This window comes from Malaclemys terrapin, chromosome 12 (assembly GCF_027887155.1).
Source record: "Malaclemys terrapin pileata isolate rMalTer1 chromosome 12, rMalTer1.hap1, whole genome shotgun sequence".
NCBI lineage: Eukaryota > Metazoa > Chordata > Testudines > Emydidae > Malaclemys > Malaclemys terrapin.
The window spans coordinates 4,701,982-4,714,909 of record NC_071516.1 but is presented as its reverse complement, the minus strand read 5'-3'; the positions used below and the strand labels follow the sequence as shown (position 1 = coordinate 4,714,909).

The window sequence follows — 12,928 nt, the reverse complement described above, 5'->3', positions numbered from 1 at the left end:
CTTTTCTTTTCAAGTTTAAGTTCAAGAGTGATCTTAATCAGAACATTTACCTGATACAAATTAGCAACATTTTTAATTAAAACCTGACTGAGGGCCTCCCTGCACACACACTGGCTCACTGATCAATCAGCGTACCTAGAGAAGTTTAAATGAAACAAGTGACTTACCATCCTACATTCCCACCATTTCTCAGGTGTCCCATTCCCAAGAGGTTTAACACCACCTCCATATCATTCCCACATACCAGGTTGCCCCATTCACCAAGAGGATTTTTAATGACTTCATACCAGAAGTAGGTGCGGTCTACCACCATAAGAAATTAAACTCAGCTCTGCATACAATTCCAATGGGTTTTCACCAGCTCAGACTTTTTAAATCCTATTATTCAATAGTTTATGGTCAATTTATTAGCTTCTCTGCCTACACCAACCCCAACCCACAAACTTTAGAACTGTAAGAACACCCTTTTGGTAGCGTGAGAATTATGCAGCATACGTACCTGGTTCCGTGGTTCTTTTCAAAGTAAGCTGCTCGCAACCAAACACTTTTCTTGCTTGGGAAAACTTGTAAGGCATAAGCATAAATTGCCCGAGCACACTCTAGGGCATTGTGAGCAACACACTAGAGAAAAATGAAGGGAGGGGAGAAAATCCAAAGGGAGTCAGTACAGGCCCTAGAGATATAAAGTGCAGGATAGAATGATGTACATATCAATGGTGACACAGAGCTCAAGGTTTTACAAGAATTCCGGTGAGTGGTATTTACCAAGTACATATAATAACAACAGGACAAACATCTGAATAGCAATCACTTAGCAGAAATTAAATATATACTGGATTCGGAATAATGTTTTACCCTAAATAAGGTGCAATTATGGGATTCTCACAAGCACCTAGGAGTCCCAGGAACACGCATGCCATTGATTTTCAATTGGTCTTGTGCTCTTACATTATTTAGGTGATTTTTAAAATTCAATGTTTTTAAAATTGGTCCTATATGCTTGCATATGCATTGCTTACCTACAGAACTCGCTGGTTAGCATGATTACATGTGCACTCATAGTTTGTAGGCTCAATTCCAGGTCAACATATTGAAAATGTAGCTTTGGAAGTTTTATAAAACTAATACTGGTAATTTAGTTGTCAGTGCATATTCAGTCTGTTCCAGATTGACAAAGAAATCCAGTTAGATTATGTAAACATTTGAGCTAGAATTTTCAAAGGAGCCTAAGGAAATCTGCCACCTAATTCCCTTAGGTTCCTTTGAAAATTGCCATCTTGGCCTACAATATCTACTTATATTACAAAAACAACTGCAAAATTTCTGCACAACTAGCAGTCTCTAGAACGTCTCTAGAAGATTGCTGCAACTCAAAACTGAGAAGTGCTGACAGAACTCAGAGACAAGCTTGCACAGAGTCTGTTGGCATCTGGCCAGTAATATCAGCCCTTTATTTTCACAAAAAATAGATCTAACTTCCCAATTGTCAGTCCCTTTCCCCTACTATAATTAAAAGAAAACAGAAGGGTCCTAATCGGACATACACTATCTGCATCTTCCATCCAGGTATGTTTCCGATCTTCCTCTTCGATCCCAATCCCAATCACAGCTCGCATAATAGCCTGACACGTAGCCACACTCCCAGCTTTATCACACTCCTCAGCATCCTAGAGACAATGAGAGCAACACTAAGACAATCTGTTATTTCAGTGTGAAAAGCCAGCAAAGGAGACAGCACATTCTATTGCATCCTTTGAGCAGGAGACAGACTGACAAAGCATGACCTCTCCAGCCTGGAAGGGTCCTCTCTCCATTTCACGGATTCCCTTTGGACTGAGCCAACTGTGGATTTTTCCAAAATAAAATGCTGAAAACTATGAGAGGAAGTGGGGAGAGAGAGCATGAGAAGATGAGAAATGCTCCAAGACAGACTGAGCCATGAAACCTAACAAAAATCCTGTGTATGAAAACAAATACACAAACGGAGGATGGTGGCATCAATGCTCATAACCTCAAAATTACTGAACTTTCTTTATGTTTGCCTTGATTCTCAGATCTCAATGTTTAAATAAAACCCTGTCGGCCACCCACCACCAAGTTAAGAAACATTTGGCACATTTATCAGAATACACAGGGGAAAAGGTTTGTTTTAATATACACAGCTAAGCAGATTTTGTTGAAACCTGCAAAATAAATTCTACTTCTGACAGGACATCCAGCATGGAAAATTCCAGCACTACAGAAGTTTGAGAAAGGAGGACAGCAAGGTTTATAATGGAAGTTTAATTTCAACCCTCATTAGATTGGCTCCTATTGCTATAAATGAAGTTGTATCTGGTTTAAATGATAATGGGAATGGTAGTTTTATAATTAAAAAAATTAGTTTCCTTACTGAAATTCTTTTGAGTGGTGTGCCAAATGTGCAATGCAGATGTGAAGAAAAGCTCTGTGTAGCTCAAAAGCTTGTCTCTTTCACCAACAGAAGTTGATCCAATAACATACATTACCTCACCCACATTGTCTCAGTGCATATATGAGATTCAAGTTAACGGGGGTCGGCTCAGACACTGCCTTACTTGAATTTTAGTTTGCATTCAGAACAAGAACATATGAAAACACTTTGCTGCCTTCATGCACTCCACCAAGTGCTTTAGGCCAATAAACTATTTTATAAGTTATTTTAAAATCATTTTCTGCTTTTCAAGTCCAATTTTTTAAACAGAAGGATTAGAACATTAAGCCAAGTGAGAGGTACATTGCAGAGGCTATTGCCAATCCAGGGGCTTTGCAGGCTTCATTGTTACCAAAACATTCAGATGTGGACACTGCACAAAATCGCTCCTCTACTTTCTGCTGTCCACATGCAATCAATTACACCCACTTCTTGTAATATGTTGTCGGAAAAGGCCTCCTTTTGGTGAGTAGATGGTTTTTAAACCAATAAATCCAGGTGTAGGTAATACACAAAAGCACAGCTTGAGGCTTGTGCCCCTTACACCCTCATACAGCAGCTGCTTGAAGTAGCACAGTTCAAAAAAAAAAAAAAAAGACGTAAATCTGACCACAGTAAAGTACATTCTCCAGCTAGATTGCACGTTACTCCCAGACATACCACTTAATCATGGCACTAGCCTGGTTCCTTCCAGCTCAGATAGTTATTGATCAGAAGTGACTCGGACATGGGACACTGGTTGATATCAGAAATGTTAAGTTCTATATTATTTTGCATCAGTGGGCGTCAGAGTGGGAAGAGAATGCATAATCTGAAATGTCTGACTGGAGCCCAATACTAGCATGCACAGAAGGGTTTTTTAAAAAAGGGAACACACACGAGTACCTGGATCCACTGCTCCCTGTTGATTTCTACCCCATTTGCCCTGAGGGACGTGATAGCTCTGTCAATGATTTTCTCCACCATCTGAGTGTTTCCATTGGCTTCCTCCAGTTTGGCAGCAGTTATCCAAATGTGACGGTCTGTTGGAATGTTCTCACGGGCTTTGTTTAAGACTTTGCGAGCATTCTCATATGTCTCCAGCCTTGCCAGAGCAAGCCATAGCTGGACAGCAACAACAAGTTAGATATTAAAACAAGGAGACAACACTTCATACAGCAGTATCTGCCCTGTCAACAGGCGAGAGAGAAGGCTTTGCACCATGCAGATATATACTCTTTGGTAGATTCTCCCCATCTCACACTATAACGAGGCTGCAAGATGCCAATATATAAGTAGTAAAATAATCAGAGTTTACCACTGGCCTTGAAAATTCAATACCTCTTATTCCAAATGTGTGAATATGTTGTCTCTGTTGAACTTCTGCAGTAATATTTTCTATTGTGTTGTCAGCTGGATTTATAGCTCAGTGTATGGTTCAATGTTTTTAAAGTGAATAAAACAGTGGCTTAAGTAATGTGTGTGTGTTTGTGCAATTATCATAAATGCATGTGCAAATTAGGTAACTGTGCAAGCAAATATGCCTAACTAGCCATTTATGGGTACAATTACCCAATTTACATGTACAATTACAATAACAAGTACACAACAAAATGACATGTAAAAACATGCTGAAAACCACCACCTGAGGCATACAAATTAACCCAGAAAGATACTGCCAGACCTGTCTTGCTGGTTAGTTAAAATGCCTGGTAAATCCGCACACTGCACTTTACTGTCAACTTTGCTTTTCAAAGCTTGTAAACATCAGACCCTTTCTATAGGAATATCCTTAATCTGAAGGAGAGAGAGAGATTTGTTGACTTACTTCCACGCTGGTTGGACAGCATTCCACTGCTCGGCTCAGCATTATCCTAGCATCTTCAGGTTCTTCTAACTCCACTGCTGCCTTCCACAAGCGTACTGAATTCGGAACATGCTCAAGGGCTAGAAAGGTCAAATAATAATATGAATCTTGGGAAAGAAGGCTTTTACAAGAGAGAATGCTGTACTAGCAATAATCATTTCTGCAAACATAGCTATCCCTTTTCTTTCATAGAGGAAGTCTTAAAAAAAAAAATTTAAAACAGTTTTGCTCATAAAAAGTGAAGCTGGAGAGGGAGAAAAAGTACCATTTTTCCAAACCAGAAGGTCCTTTTGTTTCTCTTCAGCCAGTACAAGATGGAAGAATTGGAGTAAAATCTAGCCTGAAATTCCACAGGCTACAAAAGTCTTAACTTGTAACATCTGTGTTAACTCTTTCAGAAACTGCTTCAACAGTTGTCAGAACACAAAAATCAGGAAAGCAAGGAACCATAAAGCACTGTTTCCCCATTTCAAGCCAAACAAAACTGATTTTCAGACAACTGCTGTGCAAGTTAAAGGCTTTTCCACTTAATCTTGACTGTGCCCAGTTTGAGATTTTAGAGCTGTTAGATATTACAGGTCTAAGTAGGGTTCAAATCAATTTTAGAACATTATGACAAATGTTTTAGCTCCTTAGGACATGCATTTTGTTACTGCATCTTTCACTCAGGTATAAAAACAAGCATGTAAGGATTAATTCTGACAAAAATGGATATGACAGAGGGTGTTCTTTTGTTACTACAAGCAACACCAAAAGATTACAACAACAGAATATTTCTCTACTTTTCAGGTGTTTTTTATTTGATGCACTTCGTGTACATTCAGTTTCATTGTTTTTCCTGTCTGGTTAGTCTTTCCCATGCTTATATGGGAATGTTATAGCAACAGGGAAGAGAAACCTTTTTAAAAACAGGAAAATGTGATTGTAAAACCACAAAAAAATTGAAAGATGATTCCAAGGCAAGTGTAACATTTGAAATTACTTTTAAAATCTCAGTTTTTGAAGTTGAGCAGGTTTCAAGTTAATGGTGTCCCTTTAATTGTTCCAACAAAGGTCCAGGGAAGACAAAGACTGTTATCCTGAGCTTCTCTCGGACTCAAAACCAGAAGGAAATACATACAGAAAATGATTATGGTATTCTGACTAGCTGGACGTTAACTGTTCTTCATCAAGTTTATAGTGGCAGGAGCTTTTCTTAAAGCATTCTAAATGAGTAATGTCAGCCTTTGATAGCTTTAAGTGCTACTCGGCAGGAAAGAGCATGTCTTCACAGACACAGCATTCATTTCTACACCTCAAAATGGATTCTAGCCCTCAGTTTGCTGCCTCACTAGAGAGGATAAAAGCATTAGACGCTCTAGAGTGTTTGCTGGGTGATAGGATCATACAACCCACAGAAACAAAAGAGAAGCACATTACAGGATCATATTTCAGTGCTGCTACTTGGCACTTAGCCCTGATTATTTTCTGGTAAATACTGGTTAAAATTGCCAGTCTTCACATGATTCCTGATCCAAATACCTCCAGGCCTCAGTTTTGTGCTGCACCATAGGACGCAGTAGCGGAGGAACACCATGAAGCTGATAGTAACATGTGGAAATTAGAAGCAGCATGATACATTTATATTCTTTTCCACCAACAGCTATACACCAAACTTCTTACCAGATAATATTCTGAACTGAAAGCTGCTCACAGAACATACAATATCTCTAATCATTTAAACATCAGACGGAAAAAAATAACTTGTGTACTTAACATGCTGTAAATCATCGTTCTAATCCAGCTCACAAGTCACATCCAGAAATCTATCACTTTCTCATATGACTACCATCTGGTTTTCTATTTAATACTTACTGCAACTTTTATAGGCGCACACAGTTTAATAGCAGCAGCTGTGTTTAGCAGCACATTGCAGAACAAATTCTTTTGCAGTATCTAACCCATAATTAAAAAGCCACACACAAAATAAATATCTGAACTCTTGCAAGTTCCAGAACAACAGCTGAAGCGCAAATCTTTTATTCAAATGTTGGCAAGTACAACACAAGTGTCATTTCATCACAGATAACCAACTGCAACAGTCAGATAGGAGGCAATTTACTTCCCTTGGTCCTAATCCTTGCAGTAATCGTACTAGATGCTATGCAGTCATTTAATACTGTGAATTGATGCATATTAAAGATCTACAAAGACATTAAATCCTTATCCTGTTCCCTGGACACCTAGAAAACTGCAGTAACTCTGAGTGTTTGTAACAGAATTTAAATGCTAGGATTCAGCAACTTGACAAGGAGGTAGTTTTAATCTCTTCTGAAATGGGACTGGCACATTAATTCTTTGGCTGCTTGAAGTTAATGTTGTGGTGCCATGAGCAAGACCTCTAATTTCAGCACACCGGGATGATCAGTCATGAGAGAGAAGTGCCAATCATACTGTTGTGTGCTAGTTACTGAATAGGCATTATGAGTTTGAAGGAGGCAGTACACTTCAGATGGATGAGAGCTGTGATGGCAACAGCATAAAAGATGCAAGCATTTGAGTAAATAATGTAGAGAAAAACTATTTGTCATAGGAACATAGGAATTTCCATAGTGGAGATCTATCCAATCCATTCTCCTGAATCCTCTGTCCAGAGGCTTCAGAGAAAAGTACAATACCCCACCTCTTGGAAGTCTCTAATAGTTAGAGACTGGCTTAAGTCCTGAAGCACAAGGTTTAATATCCCTTCCAGATTTTTTGTTGTCAAAACTGTAACTCTATATCCAATCCTATTAAGTTTTAGCCTCAACAACTTCCTGCAGCAATGATTTCCAGTTTAATCACACATAGTGTGAAAGGATATGTTCTTGCTGATGACAAGAATAACATTTAAAACTCCAGGCCATGCCCTAAAGTGTTTATGTTTTATTATTTTTTTAGAAGAACGCTTGCAGGAAATTGAAGGGTTAGTTGTTATAACCCTGTAGAAGGTCTCACCTTTCCTAAGGACACGTTTCTTTGCTCGTATATCTGTCTCCAGTTCTGCTGCTCTGATATAAATCCGGACAGACTGTGGGAGGTGGCGGACTGCCTGGGCCACCACAGCCTTAGCCGTATCTCCAGGCTGCAGCCGGGCAGCTTCTAACCAAACATCTTCACTCTGTGGGTCAGCAAACAATGAAATTGACACCCTTTCCATCAGCGCAAACAGTGGCAAAAGTCCCATAACAAGTTTAAACTGGAGCTTTCGGAAACACACTATTTCAGCTCCTCTGATAAGTTACAGGAGTGGTTATATTAATCTATACTGAAAAGCTCAATGGAAGAAAATATGCTTTTAGTAAGAGAACTAACCACACTCTTTTCACAAATTTTTGCAATAATCCACAGAGAGGCAAAACAACTCTTACCTTGGGGCACATTTCTGTCCCCTTCATGATGAGGTTTCGAGCTACTTGCAGTTTGCCAGTAACCTCTTCCAGTCGGGCTGAAGCTATCCAAGCTGGTGGATGATGAGGGTTGGTCTCCCGCACAGACTTCAGAAGTAAACGAGCTTTCTTGATGTCACTGGTAAAGGAGAAAATACAAACAACAAAGCTTTTAGTAAGCTAAGGAACAGCTCTCCTTCACCAATAAGCTCCCCACACCCAGTTCCTCACAATCACACTCAGATGTACATTAACTCAGACCTCAGACATTTTTACACACAGATAACACATTATATACTACCACTACAACACTGTGGAGAATATATTTTAATGTAAGTGAGGTCAATGTGAAGGTTGCATATAATTAAGTGAGATTTTGAGGAGTTGCACGTGTGCACTGTGGTTTGTTGCATGCTGAAAGTGAAAGCTTGTTGTGGAATTGACAAGTGTGTAAGCATTTTTGGCTATTAAGGCATTTAAGGCAAAGGAGCTGAAGTTCTTGCACATGTAAATGTTGGTTTCACTTGGCAACTTCCTGGATTTTTAGTGCTGGCACTGAGAAAATGGATTTATGCTACTTTAATTCTAAGTAAGTCTTTTTTATATGACTAAATACAGATGTCACAGAGGATTGGGCTATAGGTATTTTCACAATGTCACCAGGTCAAATGAGGTCAGTATTGACTAAGGGCAGTCACTGATCAGCAGCATGTGTGAAATGTATTGGGTTATTTCCTAGCAGATAGGTAACTGCATCACAAAGGCGCCAGCCCATCTGGCATGCTTGTAGGCAGTCTACACAAGAACCGAATGGGTAAAGAGACTGTACTCCCTCATAGAGGCAGCTCATCCAGGCCCGGAATCTAGGTATGCTGGTGAGGGAGAACTTGCAGGACCTGGCCTATGGTACTTCAGTCTCCAATGCCATCAGTCTAGCAATTTTCACAAATACAACATATTAATAAAAAGTAAAGATGAGTGGAATCCTTCAGACATGTACAAAGGTCACCTGGAAGCCATTTTGGCCAGATACATTAGAAATATAAACTTCCATTTACATGCAGAAGGGTCAACCATTAATAAATGCCAAACCAATTCACCCCAAACTAGACTTACTTGATATCTCCTCCATGTGTAGGTATCATAGAATTCAAGTCTGTCAGATATCCCTTTGGGTCCACCACAGTTTGGCCACTCACAGAGTCAGACACCTGGGAAAGTAAATCCAAAGCTGAAATTACCAGTCAGAGCACTACAGTTTTGGCAATGAAAAATACATTAAGAGTGAAAACACACAAAAACTGTTCTCTCTTAACTTACATGGTCATCTGGTATGAAAACCAAAATGGAGTAAACTGGAAAACTTTGCTTATACCCATGGTTTGTTTGTTTTTCTAAAACAAATGACAATGCAGCTTTATTTTGCAGAGCATCTTTCCTACACAATGTATCCCAAAATGATTTACACAATTAAGCCATATTATCAGAGTTTAAGCAAACAGAGAGGGGAATTAACAGGCTTAATCAAAAGGAGAAAAATGTTTGCAAATGAGATTAGAAATTAAAGGGAAAGTTACTGAGGTAAAAAGATCAGAAAGGGTGTTCCAAATGGCAGCTGCAGAGGAGACAGGTTTTGTACCAACACTAGTAACTTTGTAAAGGAGCAGGGAGGGGAGGACTGAGTAGAGAAGAACATCTGCGAAGCAGGATGGAGCCTGTCCACTGAGGAAGCTTTTTAGCTAGACCCTGTTACAGTCAGAAAATAGGAATTGAAACCAAGGCGATGCAATCAAACCTCTCTATATGTGAGAAAGCAGGCAGAAATAGCCTGCACGTGCTGTGTAGATACAGAAGCGCCCCGACTTACGCAAGCATTCTGTTCCGGAACTCTTTGCACAAGTCGAATTTTGCGTAAGTTGGAAACGTATCTCTGACAAGTACGCGTGCGCAAAAAAAAAAAAAAAAAACACGTATGGAACTTTTTCCGTAAATTGGGTTTGCATAGCCCAGGTAGCGTCTGTATGTGTAACTATGACTGACTGAATTTCCATGTTCCCACTGAATTACAATCTTGAAATCTAGTGCACTTATTATGCAATGCCAATTACAGAAAAATATTTACATTTGATATTTGACCCAGGTCACCAAAAGTTTAATGGTGTAGACTTACAAAAAGTCCTTCAATTTGGAGAAGTTAAGGGCATCTGACATCACCTGTCCTATTGAGTGGGTTTCAGTCAAGAGAACTGTCAAAGGCACGAGAACTTGCTGCAGGCACCAACACTGATAGTCACCCTACCCATGAACCGTCATTTGTTAATATTACATACACTCTAGTTTTATGTTTTAAAAAGTTGGCAAACACATAAGAACTGTTAATTTTACTAGAAATGGCACTGGTACCAGCTTGCAATTAAAAATAACATGAAACTGGCTTGCTTAAGGAAATCCCCAAAAGGATTAACTATGGAATTTAGCTGAAGAGTAAAGTAACAATTAAATATTTGATTTTACTGGGGAGAAGGGACAATTAGAGAAAAAGAAAAAAGTTTTTGTAATATTGTCTACAGAAACATCCCCATGAGTATGTTGTTAATGGGCACTGGCCTTTAATGTAGTCAACATTCTATGACTATGTAAAAACAAACAAACAATCTGTGTATGTATTCAATCATATCTGATGTTAATGACATGGTGCATTTTTTACTTCTGTGACAGCACTGCAGAACACAGATATAGGAAAGGAAGACGGATTCTTTCACCTGAATCAACAGGACTGTTAGTTAAGTTCCAAACATCTGGCCAAATTTTGCCTAGAGTTAAACTGCGCAATCCCTCTCAGGTAATAGGTTGGACAAGCAGAACAAAGGGTGCAATTTAGCCTGACAAATCTTTAATATTTGCAAGTATACACCACAGAGTCAAAAAGCACACAGTTGGACTTTCAGATCCCATGGGAGAGTTTAGTGCTAGTGGTTAGAAAGGCCATCTTTTCACCACAGCTTTGGAGCGGAGCCTGGAGCTGCAGCGCAGAGCAGCTCCAGAGCAGTGGAGCTGCAGGTTTTTGCCTGGAGCTGGAGCGGAGCCGGAGCACAGCTCCAAAGCCCTGCTTTTCACGTCTGAACCAGCATGAAATTTTCTCTTGAAATCACTGAAATAAATATAGAACTCCATGATACCATTTCAGAGTAAGGGTTGTGTACTGAATGGTTCACTAATTAAGAGAAGAGGAACAACCATCGCACCAAACTAAAAACTGACTCTGTAGACCTGATGTCCATTTCTGCCATGACTGGCAAGCTCAACTCCTCTGTGATGGTCCAGAATGCACTGACCCATCTCCCAGAGAATTCCTCTAGAACAGGCCTGTAGCTAAGGGCTGTAGGGTATTCTTTTAATTATTATTGCCCTGCTTTTCAATGTTTTTTTCACTATTTAATATCCCAAAGAGAATAAAATAATAGTTTTGAAAAACCAGGCTTCATTACAAAACAGGTACACCTTCAGGGTTATTGTGTTCCTGTGGCCTTACCTGGCTCAGTCTCATATCCATCAAGGTATTCCTGGCCTGCCCAATCTTCCTCATATCCAGTTCACCTGTCCCAGGTGTCATTAGCCCAGGTGTCATTCCTCCTGGATACGGAGTGTTCAAACCCCCTGGATACGGAGTGTTCAGACCGCCAAATTGCTGCCAAAAAATGAGATATATTATTAAGGTTTATGCTGGGATTTTCAACAGAACTCAAGGGAGTTAGATGCTCAGCTCCTATGGAGTTTCAATAGGTGCTAGATCAGGGGTGGGAAAACTACGGCCCGGGGGCCGCTTCCGGCCTGTCAGACGTTTTTCTCCGGCCCTCGAGCTCCCGCCGGTGTGCGGGGTTGGGGGCCTGCCTCGCTCCACCCGCCCAGCACTCTCCAGCCCCCACCTCACAATTCTGTTGATGAGCATCATCTTCTGGCATGCAGCACCACACTGCGCAGGCGCGACTTCACTGTGCTGTTTCCAGGATTGGAAACCCGTCCCATGCGGCAGGGCGCCCAATCCCCTCCCGGTCTCCTACGGCCCCACCCTTGAGAGCCTCGAAACCACCCAGGGGCTGCACCCAGCCCAACTAGGGTGCCTCTACCTGTGACAGTGCCTGGTATGACAGCCTTAGTGTCACTGCCGGCAGGGCCTTTAGGAATCCCCGGTACCACCCTGTAGAGCCCCCCTTCCCCGCACCTCGGTAACATCCCTTATAGAGCCCCCCCATGCTACACCCCACACAGTCCCCTTCCCCCACCGGGCATTCATGGCCCGCAATACAATTTCCATACCCAGATGCAGCCCTCAGGCCAGAAAATTTGCCCACACCTATGCTAGATGTTTATGAGTTTGGAAATCTTCCCCAAAGTATTGCCAGTACAAGTTGAACAATTGCCTCCCAAGTCACAGTATGCACAGTGGTTTTTATATTGGGAGTTGAATAACTTCCTATGGACTATTCAACAATAAAACATGAGAACAGGTATGTTCTCAGATTTATTTAATTAAGAAGTGTCAAAAGATGATAATGACAATATTAACTGAAAGAATATTAGCAATAAAATCATATAATCATTTGGTATCAATTTAAGTCCAATAAGTTTTCTCTTCCATCAGCCGATCACAGTACTCTGCATCCATTTAAACAATTAATTATGATCCAAAAACTTCAACCACTGACCTGTCAACTGAAAGTGAAATGTCTTAATTCTAGAAGAAATCGAATACATCAGCCACTAAGGGAAGTTAGACGCCAATTCATGTTATATATTTGGAAAAGTTTCAGTCAATAAGAAATACGTTGGTTCATTGACCAAAATTAGTTAGACACCCCTTAGCCAAAGAGAGCTAAAACAAAAGAATTTTAGAATCTTCCCTTGTTAAAACAAAAGGCTCTCTGATTATTCTTGCTCAGATTCTGCTCAGCTCCAGAGTTTGCTGAATAAAATAGAAGTTTTCAATAAGCCTGGGACTGCAACATATAGCAACCTCTTCTAAAGGCTCTTGTACTAAAGAGGTCTTTCCATATGCTATTCACTTAAGAAAGGATTAAGCCTAGTGCCTTTGTCTTTATTTTAAATGGAATTGCAGGATGTGTTCTAGGCTAAGAATAAGGCACATTTCACAGCAAGTGCTTGTCTCTAGCTACTATTAATAATTTTCTCCAATTTAACATGGGTAAAGCGGTAACTTCTTCA

At 40.3% G+C, this 12,928-nt stretch overlaps 1 protein-coding gene across 1 annotated transcript in view; it reads right to left on the bottom strand.

Annotated features, from left to right (window-relative positions):
* Positions 1–12,928, bottom strand: part of LOC128846403 (pre-mRNA-processing factor 6) — a 35,080-nt gene that overhangs the window by 16,030 nt on the left and 6,122 nt on the right. Inside the window, exons 6-13 of the mRNA XM_054045473.1 lie at positions 11,238–11,393; positions 8,822–8,916; positions 7,688–7,844; positions 7,275–7,437; positions 4,260–4,378; positions 3,338–3,556; positions 1,545–1,667; positions 500–621 (exon numbers count right to left, since the gene is read on the bottom strand). Of these exons, the coding sequence (XP_053901448.1) occupies positions 500–621; positions 1,545–1,667; positions 3,338–3,556; positions 4,260–4,378; positions 7,275–7,437; positions 7,688–7,844; positions 8,822–8,916; positions 11,238–11,393 (1,154 nt within the window). The remainder of the gene's footprint in view (positions 1–499; positions 622–1,544; positions 1,668–3,337; positions 3,557–4,259; positions 4,379–7,274; positions 7,438–7,687; positions 7,845–8,821; positions 8,917–11,237; positions 11,394–12,928) is intronic.